Source organism: Erythrolamprus reginae, chromosome 11 (genome assembly GCF_031021105.1).
Source record: "Erythrolamprus reginae isolate rEryReg1 chromosome 11, rEryReg1.hap1, whole genome shotgun sequence".
In the NCBI taxonomy this organism is placed as follows: domain Eukaryota; kingdom Metazoa; phylum Chordata; class Lepidosauria; order Squamata; family Dipsadidae; genus Erythrolamprus; species Erythrolamprus reginae.
The window spans coordinates 13,541,075-13,564,628 of record NC_091960.1 but is presented as its reverse complement, the minus strand read 5'-3'; the positions used below and the strand labels follow the sequence as shown (position 1 = coordinate 13,564,628).

The 23,554-nt window shown below is 41.9% G+C and overlaps 1 protein-coding gene across 3 annotated transcripts in view; it reads right to left on the bottom strand.

Moving 5' to 3' along the window:
• Nucleotides 1-21,365, bottom strand: part of CTPS1 (CTP synthase 1) — a 68,234-nt gene extending 46,869 nt beyond the window's left edge. For 2 of the 3 annotated variants that reach the window (XM_070764005.1, XM_070764006.1), the window contains exons 1-12: nucleotides 21,091-21,292; nucleotides 15,283-15,460; nucleotides 13,873-14,043; nucleotides 12,447-12,547; nucleotides 10,936-11,052; nucleotides 10,406-10,489; nucleotides 7,952-8,032; nucleotides 6,187-6,338; nucleotides 4,421-4,553; nucleotides 2,356-2,444; nucleotides 1,096-1,190; nucleotides 228-290 (exon numbers count right to left, since the gene is read on the bottom strand). In XM_070764005.1, coding sequence (XP_070620106.1) covers nucleotides 228-290; nucleotides 1,096-1,190; nucleotides 2,356-2,444; nucleotides 4,421-4,553; nucleotides 6,187-6,338; nucleotides 7,952-8,032; nucleotides 10,406-10,489; nucleotides 10,936-11,052; nucleotides 12,447-12,547; nucleotides 13,873-14,043; nucleotides 15,283-15,448 — 1,252 coding nt within the window. In that variant the 5' untranslated portion in view covers nucleotides 15,449-15,460; nucleotides 21,091-21,292. Of the gene's footprint in view, nucleotides 1-227; nucleotides 291-1,095; nucleotides 1,191-2,355; nucleotides 2,445-4,420; nucleotides 4,554-6,186; nucleotides 6,339-7,951; nucleotides 8,033-10,405; nucleotides 10,490-10,935; nucleotides 11,053-12,446; nucleotides 12,548-13,872; nucleotides 14,044-15,282; nucleotides 15,461-21,090 lie in introns of all 3 variants that reach the window. The other variant, XM_070764004.1, reaches the window with a different exon arrangement.
• Between the last annotated feature and the right edge of the window lie 2,189 nt (nucleotides 21,366-23,554).

Here is a 23,554-nt window from a genome sequence, read left to right as displayed (position 1 = left end):
TTCGTATCTTGAGGTTCCACTGTATATTGTATGGTTTCTGGGTGATAGTATCTCCATATATCTTTTAAAGCAAATTCATATATTGTTTGATTAAAGGTTGAGGGTAGAGTATTGCGAGAGTGGTGTTTGGTGTTGCTTTATGGTCTTTATTTTTGTCTGCTATTGCATTGAGGAAGGATTAACATTCTTAAAGACAGGAACAAATGTTTATTTTCCCACACTTTTACCTTGCCAGCCAAGGACGTTGCGGGCAAACTCCACAACAGCCAACTGCATTCCCAGACAGACTCCTAAAAGAAAACAGAGCAAGGGGATATATTTTTTAAAAACTTGTACTGGTATTCTCAAATACCCAGCAGAATTCCTATTATCCTTCTTTATTAGACTCTACATAAGCAGATGAAGATCAGGTTCAGGAAGAACTTTGGGATAATTTATGGCCTTACAATTATGCATTAGTCTGGCCATACATGGTTTCAAAGAAACCAGACAGAGGTTTCTTGCGATAACACTGAACAATATTTCTTTTAACATGCTTGAAAGAGTTCACTTCAACTCTTTCAAGCAAACTGATACAGAAAGAATCATTTCAATTCTGATTCACATTCAAAGCAATTAGTTGAATTTTATTTAATCAATAGAGAGTTTGATTGGTTGATTGGAGTAACTTTAGAGCCCCCACCCACCCACCCCAGCAGTTTATGCTGTAATAAAAAACTATGAGAAAAAGATCATGTATGGGCAAGGGGAAACAAACATCAACACGCCAAAGAAAATTCAACGGACTCAACAACCACTCTATCCCCAGGCCTGGGAGCAAAGCCAAGTCTTTAAAGACTCTGGGAACATCACAAGGGTAGGTCACATGAATCTCTGCAGAAATGCTCTTCCAGAGGGCATGTGCTGTGACTTAGCTCGAAAGAAATGACACTGATTAATTGAAAGAGTTTGGAGGGCATCCTTTCTACTGCTCCGACTGGACAGGCAGAAAATGTTGGACACAGAGATCAAAGAAGAGACCCGATGCCTTGTAAACTAAAGTTCTGCTGCCTCTTCCTCGATACAAAAAAATTACATCCAAGCATCTATTCGTACCTAGGAAAGGTTTCTTCTGCTTTCTTGCCCAGGAAATGGCTTGGATTTTTCCTTCTGTGCCTCGAACACCAAAACCACCTGGAACCAAGACTCCACTAAACAAAAAAAAGAGGACACCGATTGGATAACCCTGAGCGTTCACTACACTTTTGCATTACCCTAAGTCCTTTGAAAATGAATTGAATTCACACAGTAAAATACACACCGAATTGGCAGTGATGGCCAGCTGGACACATCCTTGAACTGGCTTGCTTATTTATTGATTTATTGATTTATTTTTTTATTTTATTTGATTTGTATGCCGCCCCTCTCCGCAGACTCGGAGCGGCTAACAACAATGATAAAAAACAACATGTAACAATCCAATTTAATAAAACAACTAAAAACCCTTATTATAAAAACCAAACATACACACAAACATACCATACATAACTTGTAATGGCCTAGGGGAAGGAATATCCTAACTCCCCCGTGCCTGGCGACAAAGGTGGGTCTTGAGTAATTTGCGAAAGACAAGGAGGGTGGGGGCCGTTCTAATCTCTGGGGGGAGTTGATTCCAGAGGGCCGGGGCCACCACAGAGAAGGCTCTTCCCCTGGGGCCCGCCAAACGACATTGTTTGGTCGACGGGACCCGGAGAAGGCCAACTCTGTGGGACCTTATCGGCCGCTGGGATTCGTGCGGTAGAAGGCGGTTCCGGATGTATTCTGGCCCAATGCCATGTAGGGCTTTAAAAGTCATGACCAACACTTTGAATTGCGACCGGAAACCGATCAACAGCCAGTGCAGGCCGTGGAGTGTTGCAGAGCTTGCAGTAACAGTGAAAGAGCTTGGCAGCACCATAGGCTCCGCCATCTTGTTTTTCGCTTCTGCGCATGCCCAGCTGGGTATTTAGCACTGCGCATGAAGTGCACCCACATGGCACATGAGGAAGCATCTATGAGTTAAATCAGAACCTACCTCTGCTTCTCACCCTATTAGACCATATGTCATCCTATACTTTAAATAGAATTCCAAGTCACCTTTGAATTAGAACCAGCAATATAAACTTGTTTCTGATACAGTATGTCATCCTGTTGTTCAGAAACAGAAAACAAGACCTGGTGCCTAACTTATAAAAGGAAGCTACGGTATTTCAACACTGCCTCAACCAGTCTGGCCTAATAAAAAAGGATGTTATCTCTGGGAGAAGTACAAAAACACCTTCAACAAAATGAGGAGACACTTTCTCATCACAGAAAGGAAGACGACGAATGCCTTACTCGGCACTGCAAAGTTTCTGCCAGGCTTCGTGGTATCGAACTGGTTCTTCTTGTAATGTAACCGGTTCCAAATTAGCAGAATCAATATACTGGAAAGAAAGAAGAGAGAAAAAGGGGGGGGGGGAAGTAAGTAAGTAAGTCTAATTTTAGACCTTGAATGTCAATGTTTGAGGATCACTGCCTTGATTACTCTATTAACTGACAAAATAGGGACCAAATGATCCTTACGATTTTTTTTTAAAACAACTTCTCTTCCAAGTTACAGACTTTAGAAGGTTTTTCATCTTAAAATAGTTTAATAATCAACAAAAAACATCGCTGTAGGAAGCTGATGATTTTTTTAAAAAAGGTAATTTAAATGACCACATCATCATGAGGCCTTCAAAGCAATCAACATTCTTGGAGAGCTTTCAGTCCTCTTTTGGAGAACAGAAGAAATTCCCAATGCCAATCTTTTAACTTTTGGCTCTGAGGACCCCTTCTCACTTTTAAAAATTATGAAGGACCCCAAAAGAGCACTTGTCTGTGCAGGTTAGGTTGATTAATATTGTATTAAAATCAACACATTTCATAGAATATTTATTGAATGGTGTAAAAATAATATTAAACATATTAACAAAAAAAAATCATGAAAAACTATTTTAACCAATAAAAAATAATAATAATATTTATTATTATTATTTGTTAGATTTGTATGCCGCCCCTCTCCGTAGACTCGGGGCGGCTCACAACAGTGATAAAAACAATACATAATGACAAATCTAATAATTAGAATCTAAAATAGCAATTATACATATAAAAATCTAAAAGAGAAACTCCAGTAAATAAAAGCATACATACAGTCATATTGTGCACAGCAACTACATAGGCAAGGGGAAAGTGTCTCAGTTTCCCCAAGTTTGACGACAGAGATGGGTTTTGAGGAGTTTACGAAAGGCAAGGAGGGTGGGGGCAGTCCTAATCTCCGGGGGGAGCTGATTCCAGAGGGTCGGAGCCGCCACAGAGAAGGCTCTTCCTGGTCCCGCCAGACGGCATTGTTTAGTCGACGGGACCCGGAGAAGGCCGACTCTGTGGGACCTAACTGGTCGCTGGGATTCGTGCGGCAGAAGGCGGTCTCACAGATAATCTGGCCCGATGCCATGAAGGGCTTTATAGGTCATAACCAACACTTTGAATTGTGACCGGAAACTGATCAGGAACCAATGCAGACTGCGGAGTGCTGGAGTAACATGTTTTACATTTCTTCGAATATCTTCAATATCTGGCAAATAGTTCTTACTTCGTACATCCAAGAGGGTCTTGAGCAGATGTCTGCTCCCCCCAGAGATTCATACTGCCCCCACCCTCCTCATCTTCTGTAAGAACCTGAAAACCCATCTATGCTGCCAGGCTTGGGGCCACTAGACCCTAGCTTCCAGCCGATGAGTGCAATGTATGCTTGTTGTTGAATGTGAATGAATGGTTCCATTGTTTTTAGAGTAATTAATTATATTAATTGGATTTTAGATTTTGATATTGCATACTGTTTTTTATTATGTTGTGAACTGCCCCGAGTCCTCAGAGAGGGGCAGCATACAAATCCAATTAATAAAATAATAATAAAAATATAGATTTTAAGTTTCAAACTAAACCAAGCAAGAATATATACATGTGATGCATACAGAATATAGTTGTCGGCTATGAATGAATTGACTGCCTTGAAATGGCCCTGGGTTGGGCCTAGAGGCAGGGGGGGGGGGCTATGATTTTCCTTCAATATACCAGGGTAATCCGACATAAAAAACATATAGCCCCTCCCTGGCACAGAGCTGAAGGGATCAGGTCTGGTGACTCAGCTGTTAATTCTCTGCCTTACAAGGCAGAAGCTGCCAGGTCAAATCCCAGTAAGGGTGTGGCTAGCTGATGAGGCTAGAACAAGGCCGAAATGGTGCCATCCTAGTCTCCCTTAATTTTAAAATTTCAGCAAAAAACATGTGATACATACATACATACATACATACATACATACATACATACATATATATATATATATATTGGGGGGGCATAGTTAGTGGAAAAAGCTTACCTTTATCTCAAGTTTGTGATTGATTGCTAGAGCAGAATGTTCCAAGGCTTTAATGACAGAGGCATATGAATCTGAAAATTTTGTATATTTGCCAACCAGGACGATAGAACAGGTCTCCAATAAGCGATCGTATCTGTGTAAAAAAACCCAAAACCTCATATTTAAAAAGTGAATATCCAAACTCAATTCCAACTCAAAACACCGTTGCCATTACCACCCCATCCAAATCCACATATTCAGTAAATTAGATAAAATGCAAATTATTAACACTGCTAAATTTATTTTTTATTTAAAAAATTATTAAAAAAAAATTATGCCCCATCCCCCATCTCTCTGTCCAAAGCAAGTAGACTGTAACTTCTAAAAAGGTACACTATGCGCTTGAATGCAGAGGTGGCTTCATAAAAGACATTCTGCAAACTAAAACTTAGCTTAGCCACAGCAGAGCTAAACAAATTGTATCTTCAAGTCAGGAGATAAACTAGTCCAAAAGGTCTTTTTAAAAAAATAGCAATAGCAACAGCATTTATATACCGCTTTACAGTGCTAATTTATGGACTCTCTGAGAAGTTTAGAGTCAGCATACTGGCCCCAGAAATCTGGGCTCCTTGTTTTACCGACCTCGGAAAAGATGGAAGGCTGAGTCAACCTTGATCCAGTTAAGATTGAAGGAATTGAATTTCTGACAGTAAGCAGAGTCAGCCTGTAATACTGCATTCTAGCCACTGCGCCGTCACGGCTCCACCATTATAATGGAGGATTCCAGGTCCTACCCTTTTCATCTGTGGTCTGAAGTGGTGCGGCTTCCACCATGGCCATCTAAATTTGTGTGCTGTATGGTTCATTGTTCTGAGAGTCCACCTAGCTGGTTGGGGTAACCAGGCAATCAATGCAAGCAATAATATACAGTGATACCTCGTCTAACCCCTCGCCATACAAACTTTTCAAGATACAAACCCGGGGTTTAAGATTTTTTTGCCTCTTCTTCCAAACTATTTTCACCTTACAAACCCAAACCACTGCCACTGGGATGCCCCGCCTCCGGACTTCTATTGCCAGTGAAGCACCCGTTTTTGCGCTGCTGGGATTCTCCTGAAGTTCCCCTCCATGGGAAACACCACCTCTGGACTTCCGTGTTTTTGCGATGCTGCAGGGGAATCCCAGCAGCGCATAAACGGGGACTTCGCTGGCAATGGAAGTCCGGAGGTGGGGTTTCCCAGCGAGGGGAGCCTCAGCGAAATTGCAGCATCGCAAAAACACGGAAGTCCGGAGGTGGGGTTTCGAGGACTTCCATGTTTTTGCGATGCTGCAATTTCGATGAGGCTCCCCTCACTGGAAAACCCTACCCCCGGACTTCCGTTGCCAGCAAAACACCCATTTTTGCGCTGCTGGGATTCCCCTACTGGGATTCTCCTGTAGCATCACAAAAACACAGAAGGAGGTGGGGTTTCTCATGGAGGGGAGCCTCAGGGGAATCCCAGGATCGCAAAAACAGGTGCTTCAGCTGGCAAAAGGGGTAAGTTTTGGGCTTGCACGCATTAATCACTTTTCCATTGATTCCTATGGGAAACATTGTTTCATCTTACTAACTTTTCACCTTACAAACCTCGTCCCAGAACCAATTAAGTTTGTAAGACGAGGTATCACTGTACTTCCTTTGAGCATCTCAAACTGCACAGCCATGATGCTTTGTTGTCTTAAGTTTAAAAGTTTATTATATTGTGTGAAACTAGACAGAATTACTCTTTGCCCACAGAAGCTCTTACCTGTCTGCCATCTCCTTCCACTTCATCAGCATTCTCTGGGGTTGCTTTTCAATGGGGAGGTTGAGCCTGTGTCTAAAATAACCCACCACTCCTTGCTCCTCTAGTAACAAAGGAACCCGATAGATGGAAGAGAGGTCATGGACACAGATGACCTGTTGAAGTCAAACAAATTATTTGCTCAAGCAAAATATTACTATTTTTTATTAATAAAAATATTACTATTATTATTATTATTAATAAAATATTATTAAAATAAAACAAAATGTACAGGTACGGTATATGGGGTATATTGCTCAACAGTAGTAACTGTGAGAGGGATCTTGGAGTCCTAGTGGACGACCATTTAAATATAAACCAGCAGTGTGCAGCAGCTGCCAAAAAAGCCAACCCAATTCTAGGCTGCATTAACAGAGGGGTAGATTGACTCGGGGGTTGATTGAAAGCCTCCCCATGCCGGCTCCGATCTTTTAAAACACACGCGCGGCTTCTTTGCTGACTCCTGGCGAACTTCCCCGCTTTAGGAGTCAGCGGAAAAGCCGCGCGTCTGTTCTAAAAGATCGGAGCCAGCCTGGGGAAGCTTTCCATGCTGGCTCCGATCTTTCAAAACCGGCGCGTGGCTTCTTTGCTGCTCCTAAAGCGGGGACGGCCCACCCCACCCCCAAGCAGAAGCCAAGGACCCCCCCACCCCCAAGCAGAAGCCAAGCGAATGCTTACCAAGTGGGATACTACGAGCAGAGAGGAGCCGGGCGCTTCCTTGCCTTCCTTCCTTCGCTGCCGAAAGTGTCAGGGAGGCGTGGCTCGTATCCCGGATGTGAGCTCGGGAGGCGAACGGAAATGACGCTCCCTCCCAAGCTCTTATCTCGAGTTGCTCGCAAGTGGAGCAGCTCGTATGTCGGGGTTCCACTGTAGTAGTAGTATCTTAGAGCCGTATCCGCAAATACACATAACAATGTTGTCAACTCGCAAAGTATCCCTGGCCTGCACTCGAGGCTCATGATTTCATTAGGGCAGTGGTTCTCAACCTTTCTAATGCCGTGACCCCTTAATTCAGTTCCTCATGTTGTGGTGACCCCCAACCATAAGTCAAGCGCCAATTCTCCCAACAGAGTTTTAAGCTGATTGGCGGGAAGGTCAGAAGCATACCCCCACTGCAAACACCTGATTGGTTGGATTGTAAAAATATATTCCAAGGCACCAAAATAGAAGCTTTAGTTCCTAGCCCCATGAGAAATTTGTCTTTTCCAATGGCCTTGGGCGACCCCTGTGAAAGAGTCGTTCAACCCCCAAAGTGGTCCCGACGCCCAGGCTGAGAACCACCGCATTAGGGCATCAGTCGGAACCCTTACAGCTAGCTGCATAGAATTAACTGCTGCTCTGGCAAACAGAAAAATTAAAATAATGTGCATTGCAAGTCCAGCTATTTGGGGAAAGGGGGTTTACATAAAGTCTGCTGCACAGAATTCTCTGATTTGACCTAGATGTGGGTCTCCCAAGCTTTGATGAAAGGGAAAGATAGGCAACCAGCAGCCTACAGGCAATGTTTCAACACCTGTTTTACAATTTGCCACCACTGGGATTCGCTGATAAATGACTAAAAATCCACCCTGTGCATTTCTTTTTTTTTTCCTAGATAATTAAGAAGTTACTTAGGAATTCGTAATTTCGATCTGTTCTGTGCATGCAGAAACTATTACGTGACATCAAAAGCGTGCAGCAAATGCACACACATGCCAAAAGTTACTATGTTAATGGGAAGCAACTTTACCTGTTCTGGTTCTACATGACAAAACATAGAAATTTTCTCTTTCACCGAGGTATCCAGAGGCGTGGAACATCTGCACACGATCTAGTAAAGAAAGAAGCGAAACCTTCAGAAGATTTGCCCAAGGTTTAAATCTAGCCAAACAGAATTTGGTTAGCTCACTGAAGAACAATTAACCACATTATACTTTCTGAGCTTCTGGGAACAGATTATTATCTCTTTCACAGCAATTTATTTTATATTTCTCAAATCGCTGAAAAACATCTTCCCATCCTCAGCCTGAGAGCAATTTGAAACCCAGCCAGTATTTTTTTTTACATATGTCTTGTGAGAAATGGAATCTGATTCTTGTAAAAATTTATTTATTTATTCATTCATTCATTCATTCATTCATTCAGATTTGTATGCCGCCCCTCTCTGTAGACTCGGGGCGGCTCACAACATACAATAGAACAATTCACAACAAATCTAATAAATTTAAAAAACATTTAAAAACCACATTATTAAACCACATATACACACAGACATACCATACATAAATTGTATAGGCCCGGGGGAGGGGAGGGGAATGCCTCAATTCCCCCATGCCTGACGGCAGAGGTGAGCTTTAAGGAGTTTACAGAAGGCAAGGAGGGTGGGGAAAGTTCTAATCTCCGGGGGGAGCTGGTTCCAGACAGTTGGGGCCACCACAGAGAAGGCTCTTCCCCTGGGCCCTGCCAACCGACATTGTTTAGTCAACGGGACCAGGAGAAGGCCCACTCTGTGGGACCTAATCGGTCGCAGGGATTCGTGCGGCAGAAAGCGGTCCCGGAGATATTCTGGTCCGATGCCATGAAGGGCTTTATAGGTCATAACCAACACTTTGAATTGTGACCGGAAATTGATCGACAACCAATGCAGACTGCAGAGTGTTGGTGTAACATGGGCATATTTGGGAAAGCCCATGATTGCTCTCGCAGCTGCATTCTGCACGATCTGAAGTTTCCGAACACTTTTCAAAGGTAGCCCCATGTAGAGAGCATTACAGTAGTCGAACCTCGAGGTGATGAGGGCATGAGTGACTGTGAGCAGTGAGCCCCGGTCCAAATAGGGCCACAACTGGTGCACCAGGCGAACCTGGGCAAACGTCCCCCTCGCCACAGCTGAAACACAGCCATTTTGTATGACATATTATTTTGTATAATCAGAATGTTATTTCTTGCTGCTCCTCTGTTCCCAGAGAAAAAGGAAATAACACATTGTAATGCTGGCATATACAGGAAGACATAATGTAAGACTGGGACATGCCGACACTAGGAAAGGAAATGCACAGAATGAGATGCGCAGATGCTAGGGAATTGGTGTGTGAAAATGCTAGGGAATTGCCATACTGGGAAGTCCCAAAGTGTTAAATAAAATGAGTGGATGATGGAATGAGAGGAGTAAAGGCAAACTGTATTTGTACGATATATACAAACCAGAATGCCGCTTGGTCTAGGACAGTGATGGCAAACCCATAGCACAGATGCCACAGGTAGCACGCAAAGCCATATCTGAAGGCACAAGAGGAGTTGCCCTATGTCAGCTCCAACACATGTGTGCTGGTCAGCTGATTTTCTGCCTTCTTTTCTGCCATTTTCACTCTCTTCAGGCTTCAGCAAAGCCTCCTAAACCCTGGGGATGGTGAAAAAGGGCCCAAAGGCCGACTGGAAGTCTGGAGGCTTCAGTGAGGCCTGTGCGCATGTGCTTAGGGGGGGGGGGGCACGACAGGGGGGGTGCAGTGCAGCGGTAGGGCACATGCAAGGGGGGGCATTGCATTATGGGTAGAAACATAGAAACATAGAAGACTGACGGCAGAAAAAGACCTCATGATCCATCTAGTCTGCCCTTATACTATTTCCTGTATTTTATCTTAGGATGGATCTATGTTTATCCCAGGCATGTTGAAATTCAGTTACTGTGGATTTACCAACCACGTCTGCTGGAAGTTTGTTCCAAGGATCTACTACTCTTTCAGTAAAATAATATTTTCTCATGTTGCTTCTGATCTTTCTCCCAACTAACTTCAGATTGTGTCCCCTTGTTCTTGTGTTCATTTTCCTATTAAAAATACTTCCCTCCTGGACCTTATTTAACCCTTTAACATATTTAAATGTTTCGATCATGTCCCCCCTTTTCCTTCTGTCCTCCAGACTATACAGATTGAGTTCATGAAGTCTTTCCTGATACGTTTTATGCTTAAGACCTTCCACCATTCTTGTAACCCGTCTTTGGATCCGTTCAATTTTGTCAATATCTTTTTTGTAATCACGTGCATACCCTCTGAGCACCTCAGCCAAAAAAGGTTTGCCATCATTGGTCTAGGCCTTTTGCCTTTTCGAAGACCTTTTGCAAAAGCTTCTAATGAATGCTCATTTATTTATTGTTCATTTGCCTGAATTATTGAGTGTATTTCTCACACGTCATAGCAAAACTTACTAGATCTGGTGATAGACCCAGGCCCCGAAGTTCACGAACACTATTCTGGGTAGGTTTTGTCTTCTGCTCCCCTGTAGAACTTGGCTAATAAGAGCCAAGCCAAGAAATAGAAACAAAAAGACCATGTGTCAAATTAAGATCAGATTTATTTCCCTACCTCTTGGAAACCCTCAGGTCATTCCTGCAATCTGTTTATTCATTTTTTTATTTATCAGGTTTCTAGGCCACCCAATTCCACAAACAGCTTCATATGATTAAAAATAGCAATAATAACCTGGTCTTATTTCACAAGATGAAACAATTTCCAATCTTTTGCATATCCTAACCCAAAAGAGCCACCTTGATTCTCTTGGGCAGTGTTTCCCAACCTTGGCAACTTGAAGATATCTGGACTTCAACTCCCAGAAGTCCCCAGCCAGCATTCGCTGGCTGGGGAATTCTGGGAGTTGAAGTCCAATTATCTTCAAGTTGCCAAGGTTGGGAAACACTGCTCTAGGGCCAACACAAGGAACTGCCCAATGGAATCTTACCTGGGGAACAAGACTGACGTGTATATTACAGAAGTTCTCTCGCTTGACTTTGAATTGAAATTGGCGGAATGCTTCAATGAAAGGCATGCTTTCAATATCTCCCACCGTTCCTCCGAGCTAAAATACAGACATCGAAAATGAAATCCTATGATCTTTTCGTAAAAGGACAAATCCTGTTGTCGTCCCACATTTCCTTTTACCATATTAAAATTTAACAATATTTCAGCCAAATCCCTTTGTGTATTTTTTTAAAATATTTTTATTGAATATATACATTAAAAACAGGGTACAGAAAAGCAAAAGGGATATATATAATATACATTCTAACATTTATAATTTACTTATATAGTACACGTAGGTGGGGAGGGAGAAAAGAAGAAAGGTAGGGGGTGGGGAAGAATGGAGAGAGATATAAGGGGAAGGGGGATAGGAAATTGGAGCAAAAGGGGAGTGGTAAGAAGAGAAGGCCAGCGTTAGAGCTGGGGCTTTCATGCTTTGCGGCCTGTGGTTTAAGCACATAGGTGGTGTAGATATCCCTAAAGTTTTATCCATATGTTTTTGATGTAATTGTTAGTGCCAATACGTATCAGTGGTTTAAGGGTTTGTTTTCTTTGTAATTTAAAGTTCGTGTCAATCGATGTTTACAGTTTGTCGTTCGTGTATTTTTCTATTGCTATAGCAATAGCAACATCACTTGGACTTATACCACTTCATAGTGCTTTACACAGGGTGTCCAGGGGGAAAGCATTTTGAAATTCTCTGATATTTCCCTGGCATTTCCATGTAACTTGCAATCCAGTTAAGGCACGGTCGTAGATGATGTTTAACCAAACGGCTAAGCCGTGGAGAAATATCATTAGTTGAGGAAGCAAGTTGTTGCCACAGTTATGCCCATTTTTGCCTGACTCTGCCAGGCAGCACGATCCGTTTAAAAAAACACAATTTTCCCGGGTTTTTAACATTTTAATAGTTTCTTTTTCCCAGATTTGTTCCGTTTTTTTTCATGAATCCCGATAATTCCGATATTTCCAAAACCGCCAATTTCCCTGATAATTCCGCGATTTCTCTGTTTTCCAAGTTTGCTGGAAACTGTTTACAGCCTTCTTTAAGCGGTTTAGAGTCAGCATGTTGCCCACAGCTATCCCGGCATTATCAATTTACCTTTGGATATTTTGAATATTTGCATATTAATTTTCTTGTGCTGCATAATGGCCATAAATAAGGTAAAACCATTACCATACTTTATCGCCATTAATTCAGTACCTCCAGCAATATCCAGATCAATTGTGGGTTGATCCCGGTTTGGCTCAGTTCTGCAAACCGGTAGTGGTGGGATTCTTCGCCCATTCTCCCAGGACACTTCTGCGCATGCGCAGAAGCATTGTGCGCAAACTGGTAGCCACAGATTTTAGAACCCACTGCTGATCCAAGAGGTAATCCTCAACCAACACTTTACAGATTTAGTTTATCTGAAATCCTGGCAAGTGACATAGAAGGCCATGGACACCAACCTCAATCACACAGACTTGGGGTTCCACACCATCTTCATCCACTGGGATCCGTGCTTGCCTCATCACCCATTCCTGGATGGCATCAGTAATGTGGGGCACAACTGTAAAATAATAATAAAAATTTTAAAAGTTACTGTTTCAATCATTTCTGCTACATACTACATCAATTAGAATCATCTCATGTTAACACTAAACGTTCAATTTTTGGGTGAATTTATGAATATTTGCTTTCATTAATTCAATCTAGATGCTGTCCAATTCTAACCAATTTGGCTATTTTATTTTATCCAATAAGGTTATTGTTGTTGTTATTAGACTTGTATGCCCCCCCCCCCCTCCGGAGACCCGGTTACTGCATATTTTATCATTCCTGTTGGCTTACAGCAACCTGCAAATTCAACTAGAAGGTATTCCAGCAAGGTAAGATCAAAAAAGTCAAGATGGTGACTTTAACAATGCAATCAAAGCGCCATGTACATGATGCACATACAAAACTATGAAGTTTTGATCACTATAAAGCTTTGTTTCACTGTGGCTGATAGCTTAATTTTTTTTTTACAACTCCCTAAAGACATCCTTTAATTACTCTAACCATTATTCTTTTCTTTATTTATTTATAGTACTGGAAAGGAAATGTTTTTAAAAAAAATAATATTTTCAATTGTGTCTCACAGTGCCGAAATTACCTCATCTACAGGGTATAAAAACAACCAGGAGAGATCGTAGCTAAGTACTAGACATTATGTATGTACTGTATGTACTGTATGTATGTATGTATGTATGGAAGGAAGGAAGGAAGGAAGGAAGCAAGGAGGGAAGGAAGCAAGGAAGCAAGGAAGCAAGGAAGGAAGCAAGGAAGGAAGGAAGGAAGCAAGGAAGCAAGGAAGGAAGCAAGGAAGGAAGCAAGGAAGGAAGGAAGCAAGGAAGCAAGGAAGCAAGGAAGGAAGCAAGGAAGGAAGCAAGGAAGGAAGGAAGGAAGGAAGCAAGGAAGCAAGGAAGGAAGGAAGGAAGGAAGCAAGGAAGCAAGGAAGGAAGCAAGGAAGGAAGCAAGGAAGGAAGGAAGGAAGGAAGCAAGGAAGCAAGGAAGGAAGCAAGGAAGGAAGCAAGGAAGGAAGGAAGCAAGGAAGCAAGGAAGGAAGCAAGGAAGAAAAATGTAGATAGGTAGGGAGGGAGGGAGAGAGAGAGAGAATGAGAGATTTCTAGGCCACCCTTGTCCTGTGGACTCGGTGGCTTACAAGATAAAAGCAAATACAAAATACGACATTTAAGAAACCCAAACATAAAATCTGATATAAAACCCATTGTAATTTTAAAAAAACCAATCAACCATATTCGTCCCATCACAATCATACTCTCATACTATCGGCCGGAGCAGGATGCCAAAGGCAGCGGTCAAAGGAGAATGAATCCATGTATAATACTTTACCTTGCACAGTTTTACCTAAGTAGTCTCCCTTCCTTTCCTTGTTGATGACATATTGGTATATTTTCCCTGTGGTCAGATTATTGTCCTTGGTGAGCCGGATATCAAGAAACCGTTCATAGTTACCCAGATCCAAATCCACTTCTCCTCCATCGTCCAACACAAAGACCTCACCTAAAGCAAAATGACACCCACAGGTAAGCTTTCTGTCGCCTTCCTCCGCATATCCATGTTTGTGTACTGAATGCATCCACCAATACACCTTTCCCAAGCCTAGCATATTTCCAATTGGTCAGCAATGGCGATGGCAGCTGAGTATCTTAGGATCTACTGTACAACCTTCTCATTTGCTTCCCACTGTAGAGCAACCCCCAGCAAGATTCTGCCACTTGTCGTTTTATTATTTGAATAATCAAAGCAGTGTTTCTCCCTCCTGGTATCTTTAAGATTATTATTATTATTATTATTATTATTATTATTATTATTATTATTTATTAGATTTGTATGCCGCGCTCTCCGAAGACTCGGGGCGGCTCACAACAATAATAAAAACAATATAACAGTGAAACAAATCTAACATTAAAAAATAAAACATATCTAAAATCCCAGCAATTAAAACCTTACAACACATACATACCAAACATAAAATATAGAAGCCTGGGGGAGGATGTCTCAATTCCCCCATGCCTGGCGATAAAGGTGGGTCTTGAGTAATTTGCGAAAGACAAGGAGGGTGGGGGCCGTTCTAATCTCTGGGGGGAGTTGATTCCAGAGGGCTGGGGCCGCCACAAAGAAGGCTCTTCCCCTGGGGCCCGCCAAACAACACTGTTTGGTCGACGGCACCGGGGAAGGCCAACTCTGTGGGACCTTATCGGCCACTGGGATTCGTGCGGTAGAAGGCGGTTCTGGAGGCATTCTGGTCCAATGCCATGTAGGGCTTTAAAGGTCATTACCAACAATTAGAATTGTGACCGGAAACTGATCGGCAGCCAATGCAGGCCACGGAGTGTTGCAGAAACGTGGGCAAATCTAGGGAGCCCCACAATGGTTCTCGCGGCCGCATTCTGCACGATCTGAAGTTTCCGAACACTTTTCAAGGGTAGCCCCATGTAGAGAGCATTGCAATAATCGAACCTTAAGGTAATGAGGGCATGAGTGACTGTGAGCAATGACTCCCTGAAGTCCACATTCAATCTATGCATATGGCTGCCCATTTTATAGATGCGAGTAGGAAAAGGGCAGATGTTAAAAACAATCCCTTCCAACTATTCTATTCCTATTATTTCTATTCCATTCTATTCTCTACTACTCTCTACACTCTATTCTCTACTCAATAAAAGGTGTCTTCAGTACTGGAATCGAGATGTACAGTCCTTGCTGCTATATTAAGAGGATATTTTCATCTCGTCTTACCATGTTCATAAGGAGAGAAGGTGCCTGCATCAATGTTAATATAAGGGTCAATTTTAATGGAAGTGACATGTAATCCACATGATTTGAGGATTGTCCCGACGCTGCTGGCAATGATTCCTTTTCCAATCCCAGAAATGACACCGCCTGTTACCAAAATGTACTTCATTTGTTTCAATGTCTAAAAAAGGGAAAAAAGTTGAATTTCATAAAACATTGCTGATTGATTGATTGATTGATTGATTATTTAGATTTGTATGCCGCCCCTCTCCGCAGACTTATTGGTTTTGGCTTTGATCAGTTTTGCTGACCAATATGTATCTCTTAACATAAAACAAGATTATATCTATTGTATATCTTGAAGATTTAAAGCCACAGTTCAATTTTAAAGTGTTATTGGTTTTGCTGCCCATTTGTTTTCCATATAACACTGCAATCTTGTTTTGTCCTTGTCTTTGCTTTGCAAGCTACTTTATTTATAAAGTAGTTTAATAAAATAAAACGCCATGCTCCCAGTTCATAAACAAGATACTAATGAAAATCAGAGTCATTTTCCGCTTTTTCCTCACCCCATAAAATAGGAATTAGCAACAAATGTACCTATACCCTTCATGGCCTCTACAATACATAACTTAGTACCAAGTGACTCACTTTGACAAAGGTCAGAACAACTAAAGACTTTAGCAAACTGTCCTATTTACAATCCTTCATTTTCTTTAAAACAGTGTGCTTCAACCTTGACACACATTTTAAGGTTGCCAAGGTTGAAAAACAATGTTTTATTAAGAGGATCATGAGACAGCAAAATGCATGTGTTTCCAGATCAAGATGAGGATAAAAAACAGAATGAAAATGGGAGCAATTGCTAATTCATTTTATTCCACAAAAGAACACAACATGGGCCCACTATACCTTAAAATAAATAAAGAGCGCAATGGATCAGGAGAAAGATTAAGCAGACAGCAGCAATAAATATTTTGCATTAGATTAAAAATCTGAAATAAGAAAGCCTCGGTTATAGGTATATAAACCGCTTAGGGTCACTTAAGTTTGATAGGTAATATGGATGGATAGATGGATAGATGGATGGATGGGCAGATAAACAGATAATATAGGGTATTTGAGAGATGTAAGGTAATATTCTCAATGAAATCATGGAAAAAGCAATATAGGATGCTCAATTATTTCATGCAAGAGACTTCACATAATGAAAATTCATATAAGCACAAGCAGCAATGCAGTTGGAGAGGAACAGACAATCAGGGTTATTGTAGGACTGTTGCCAAGCATAGCCAGAAAAAGAGAAAAGTTAAGAGGGAATATTTTTAGATCAGAAGTGAGAGGGATAAAGATTTAGTAAAACAACATAAAAATTCAATAAACAGGAACACTGCCAGCCAAAGAATTGTTTCAGAATTTCCTAGATGTTCGCCTCATCATATTTTAAGGGCTAGAATACACCTTCAAGGCAGAGTTGATGACAAAGAATGTTATCAAAGGTAGCTGATAGAAGGACCTGTGTCTTGAAATCTCCCACTACTTTTCCTTCTGTTACTCCCTAACTTAATAAGGTTGCCAAAAAGTTACAAGGCAGGTGACAGCTTTCTTCTGGAGCAATTAAGACACACGTTTGGGGGAGTGGGGGATGAATGAAAAGATACAAGAAAAATACTGAGCATAATTAAATGCATTACATTTAATCAATGCTAATTTTCACCTTGCTGATTACATGGTGTTTTCCCTCATGTATGTTATTTTTTCCCCTCCTCAGCCAATGTTTTTAAAAAATATGATCTGAGGACCGCTGGAGAATCCTCAAGGTCTGCAAAATCAAAATACCTTCGGTGTAATAGTGAAGGTGCCACGTTAGGAATGAGAAAGCTGGGAGTTCCAATCCTGATTTAGGCATGAAAATTGAAAATGTCCAAAGATACTTCACCAGAAGAGCCCTTCACTCCTCCACTCGAAATAGAATACCCTATGAGACTAGACTTTCAATCCTGGGCCTAGAAAGTTTAGAACTAAGACACCTTAAACAAGATCCAAGTATTGCCCACAAGACCATATGCTGCAACGTCCTGCCTGTCGGCGACTACTTCAGCTTCACCCACAACACAAAAGCACACAACAGATTAAAGCTTAATATTAACCGCTCCAAACTTGACTGTAAAAAATATGACTTCAGTAACCGAGTTGTCGAAGCGTGGAACTCATTACCGGACTCCATAGTGTCATCCCCAAACCCCCAACACTTTACCCTTAGATTATCTATGGTTGACCTATCCAGATTCCTGAGGTCAGTAAGGGGCGAATACAAGTGCACTAGAGTGCCTTCCGTCCCCTGTCCTATTGCTCTCCTATATCTCCTATACCTTTCTTCTATTCCTATATCTCTTCTTCTATTCTTTCATTGATATGTTCTATTACTATATCTTCTTTTTTACTATTTCTTAGATATATTTTACTATGAGTATCTCCTCTATAACCTTCATCATGTATTTTACTATGCGAATATAGATATATACCCACTGAAACCCTCATTGTGTATTGGACAAAATGAATGAATGAATGAATGAATGAATGAATGAATGAATGAATGAATAAATAAATGAAGCTGGTGGTGGGGTGGGGGTAGGGATCTTGGGCCAGTCTTTCTTTCAGCTCCAGGAGGGAAGCAATGGCAATGCCTCCCCCCGAACATTTGCCAGACAAATCGTTCAGACAAGACCAGGCATTTGGCAAAAAAATCAACTTTTTGACTTGAGCATCCCAAACTCTGCTTTTTTCAAGAGGCAACTGGAATTTCTGGGGGTTTTTCTTTGAATACTTTTGGATTCTCATCCCGAAAGCTTCTTCGATTCTGACTGGATGTGGTGGTCAGAGCTGAAGAAGCTTCTTGCAGAGAAGCGAAACATCTTCAAAGACGCGATAGTAATGTTGCAATATCTCAGGGGTTGCCACAAAGAAGAGAGAGTCAACCTAATTCTCCAAAGCACCTGAGGGTAGAAGCAATGGGTGGAAACTAAACAAGGAAAGAAGCAACTTAGAACTAAGGAAAAATTTCCTGACATTTAGAACAATTAATCAGTGGAACAGCTTGACTCCAGAAGTTGTGAGTGCACCAACATTGGAAGTTGTTAAGATGTTGGCTGACTATCTGTCTAAAGTAGTGTAGGGTTTCCTGCCTAAGCAGGGGGTTGGACTAGAAGACCTCCAAGGTCCCTTCCAACTCTGTTGTTGTTGTTGTTGCTGTTATTCATAAAGTCCAGTTGCTTCTTGGAAAAAAGCACCTTTGGGACAACCATGACCTGGATACCTAAGAATCTCCATAAACCTTTTGACTTGAGTACACACACACACACTATATATATATGTACACAGGAAACACAACCTATATATACAACCTTATATGGGAAAAGACCCAAATATGCTAAGACCTACATACCTATACTCATGAACATCTACAAAAACATATGTATATTATATAAATTGAGCAGCATTATATAAGATCAACTATGTCTTCAATGGGGATTTTAATACTCTGACAAAGTCAGTATAGGACTAATGAAAGCAAAGTAATTTTAGTAGTTTTAAATAAATGTTAAACATTCCCAAGATCATGATGGCTTTTCCCCCTCATTTGTAAATATACTTGGAACTCGCATTTTTAGGACAATTCTTGATATACAGACAGACAGACAGACAGACAGACAGACAGACAGACAGACAGACATACTCTTCAACACCACTGATAACACAACTACTCTATAAAAAGACCTAGACTCAGTTTCTGACTGGTCCAACACATGGCAACTCCAAATCTCAACCAGCAAATACTGTCCTACACATTGACAAAAAGAATCAGAACTTCAAATACAAACTTAATAAACAAATTATCACAGATAATCCCCACGGACCTCAGGATACTAATAACTAAAGATCTAAGTGCCAAAGCCCACTGCAACAACATCACTAAGAAGGCCTCAAGAGTTGTTAATCTAATCCTACATAGATTCTGCTCCGGAAATCTCACACTACTTACAAAAATTTTGCCAGACCCATCCTCAAATACAGCTCATCTGTTTGGAACCCATATCACATCTCAGACATCAACACCCTTGAAAATGTCCAAAGATACTTCACAAGAAGAGCCCTTCACTCCTCCACTCGAAATAGAATACCCTACGAAACTAGACTTACAATCCTAGGTCTTGAAAACGTAGAACTACGACGCCTTAAACATGATCTAAGTATTGCCCACAAGATCATATGCTGCAATGTCCTGCCTGTCAAAGACTACTTCAGCTTCAACCACAACAACACAAGAGCACACAACAGATTCAAGCTTAATATTAACCATTCCAAACTTGACTGTAAAAAATATGACTTTAGTAATCGGGTTGTCGAAGCGTGGAACTCATTACCGGACTCCGTAGAATCATCCCCTAATACCCAACATTTTACCCTTAGACTATCCACAGTTGACCTCTCCAGATTCCTAAGAGGTCAGTAAGGAGCGTACATAAGCGCACTAGAGTGCCTTCCGTCCTCTGTCCTATAATCTCTCCTATATCTTGTATTTCTTCTCTACTATATCCTCTATAACCTTCATTGTGTATTATTGTGTATTGGACAAAATAAATAAATAAAATAAAAATAAATAAATATACATACACTGCTCAAAAAAAATAAAAATAAAATAAAGGGAACACTCAAATAACACATCCCAGATCTTAATGAATGAAATATTCTCATTGAATACTTTGTTCTATACAAAGTTGAATGTGCTGACAACAAAATGAAATTGTCAATCAGTGTTGCTTCCTAAGTGGACACTTTGATTTCACAGAAATCAATTTATTGATTTGGAGTTGTATTCTGTTGTTTAAGTGTTCCCTTTATATTTTTGAGCACTATATATATATAGACACACACATATATATGTGTGTGATTTTTTTTGTTGAGTCCAAAATTGATCTATAGTAATCTCCCTTCCTTTTCATTATCAGCAAAAATATACACATACATATATACATACATACATATATATATATAAAACTTAAAAGTAGAAAAGGAAGGCATCTCGAGAGACAAGAGTTTAAGAAGAGAAAAAATGGCCAGAGTGACAGTAGAGCTCAGCACATGGATGATGCCCACAACCCCGATTGATGCATTTAAGGCCCACCACTGCAAAATCTCCTGGACCTTTTTTCCCAAAAGGCTGTCAACTTCTCCAGGGTTGCTTTCCCACGACCACTTGCACCCAAGTTACCCAACAGATCCATTTCCAGGTTGGGACCAGGGGGGAGGGGGTTAATGCAGGGGACCAGAACCCTCCGCTGAAAGGCCGTCCGGGGCGGGATGGCCCAGCGCAATGTCTCCCAAAAACTGAGATGACCGGCAGCCGCCGAGCAAAAGGATGCGGGCACCCCTCGCTTGTGTGAAGCCGCCAACCCTCCCGTCCACGTGGCGACGCGGGGGTCGCCCCAAAGGATCGAGGGGAGACTCCCCGAAGGGCAAGCAATGGCAGCCACTGTATCCATCCCTCCCCGCCAAAGATCCAGGGTCGGACACATCCCCGCACGGAAAGACGGCCCGGCCGGGAATGATGGGCTTTGTAGTCCGAGGAGGTGGAGGGGAAAAGAGACTCCCTCCCCCTGCCCCGGGGCAGCTGTTATCCCAGCACGGAAGCAGACCGGCTCCGGCGTTTGACAGGCGCTGCTCCAGAGAGCCTCGTCGCCCCCTGCAACCCGAGCCAAACCCGGGAAAGCCCCCCCTCCCCGCCCGAATTCCGCTCCCTCAGATACTGACCCGCCACAGGGCCTGTTAATTGCGCAGGCGCGTGGACGCGGAACCCTCCCGAGGCTTTATTCTTAAGAGAGAGAATTCTTTAAAAAAAAAAAAAAGGAGCCCGTCCGCGTCGGCAAAAGAATCTTTGGGCGAGAGCCGGGACGACAGCCGACTACGAACGCATGGAGCCGGCGCGCGCGCGCGCTTAAAACGCACGCGGGGGTGGGGGGAGAAAGGGCGGAGCCAGAGGCGGGCCGGAGTACTGGCGGGCGCGATGGGAAAAACGCATTTTATATATGTTTTTTAGGTAATACGCCTGCGCTAACTTGGAGAACGCGGTTGTTCCGCCTTCTTCCCAAAGGTGCTTTTCTATAGGTTGGGATTTCAGAAGGGGGCGGGGTGAGGGGGCGTGTCTCCGAGAAACCGAAATTGAACGGGCCAGAATGAATGAGCAAAAGTGGCAGAGAGAGGGTATATATACACTGCTCAAAAAAAATAAGGGAACACTCAAATTAACACAGCCTAGATCTGAATGAATGAAATATTCTCGTTGAATATTTCATTTGCACAACTATTCCATTTGCACAAAAGCATGTAAAATTGATTGTCAATCAGTGTTGCTTCCTAAGTAGACAGTTTGATTTCACAGAAATTTGATTTAATAATAATCATAATAATTTATTAGATTTGTATGCCGCCCCTCTCTGCAGATTCGGGGCGGCTCACAACAATAATAAAACAATGTACAATGTGACAAACCTAATATTTAAAAGAAAACGTATAAAAACCCGACATTTAAAAACCATACAATACTAGCATACCATACATAAAACTATATAAGCCTGTAGGAGATGTCTCAATTCCCCCATGCCTAGTGAATATAACTCCATGCCTACTTGGAGTTATACCGTGTTTCCCCGAAAGTAAGACAGTGTCTTACTTTCTTTTTATCCCCAAAAGCCCCACTATGTCTTACTTTCGGGGTATGTCTTATATTGGGAAAAAATTGTCAATTTTTTTGTTTTAACCATAAAATTAACATTTATTAACAACCTGAACAGTATTGTATTCACCACAAAACAGCAGATGATACCCCAGTATGCCAGTGTGTATGTTTTACTGATGTATGATTAATACTGTGTGCATTACCGTATTTTAAGCAGGAGGCGGCAGTGACAAGTGCAAGGGACGGCGCGGTGACGTATGGAGAGGGGGACGGCGTGGTGACGTGTGGAGAGGGGGGCGGTGCGGAAGTGGGCAGGAGGCGGCGCTCATTTGGATCAGACGGAGGCGGCAGACGCGGTGACGTATGGAGAGGGGTGGCACGGAAGTGGGCAGGAGGCGGCGCTCATTAAGATCAGAGGGAGGTGGCAGACGCGGCGACGTATGGAGAGGGGGACGGTGCGGACGTGGGCAGGAGGCGGTGCGCAGCTAGATGAGAGGGAGGCGGCAATACCCCCGTGTTTCCCCGAAAGTAAGACATATGTCTTACTTTCGGGGTATGGCTTATATTAGCCGACCCCCCTGAAACCCCTGATACGTCTTACAATCGGGGGTGTCTTACTATCGGGGAAACAGGGTATTCTGTTGTGTAAGTGTTCCCTTTATTTTTTGAGCAGCGTATTTAGCAATGCAGTCCTGATAGAATAGCATCGATTTATTTGCTTACATATATTTATTTGATCTCTAGTATAGCACAGCCATTTTGCACTGGTGAGAACTCAACGCAAGGCAATTTAAATTCATGTGTGTGTGTGTGATACACACAATACACAAAATTAAAGATAGATTAAATTAAAGATACAAATCTTTAATTTCATGTATCGTGTGTCACACATGACATATGAAAGATAGTAATGAGACACGAGATAGTAGTGTGTCATGTGTCACACACATGAAATTAAAGATAGCAATGCAGCCTATCAAAGTGAAAGTTGGACACAATAACTTTAGGCAATAATGACTCTGCCCAAATTATCCTACTCAGACATATTGTGCAAAGATGTAGCAAAATAAATATACAAAAAGACTATAACGCTGGGAAAGCTGGGGAGCAAGAGGATGGCAAGCAGTAAAATGGATGAACTTAGTTACAGTGGTGATGGATGTGGTGCACCCTTGGAAGAACTGAAGGACCATGTTAGGATCAGACGACCATGGAGAAAATCCTATCTAAATCGATGTTTCTCAAACTTGCCAACTTTAAAATGAGTGGACTTCAACTCCCAGAATCACCCACCCTACATATTTGGCTGGGGAATTCTGGGAGTTGAAGTCCACAAGTTTGCAAGGGTTTAGAAACACTGGTCTAAGTTGTCCCTGGGAATCCAAAATGAATTTTTCTGGCACATAATGAACTGAAAGTTCTGCAGGTCACATAGATTTTTCTAAACAGGGGAAAGAAAAATTTAATGGATTAAATTTGTTTGCTTGAAGAATTATGGATTGAAAGTTGTGACATTAAAAAGAAGAAAAATACCCATAC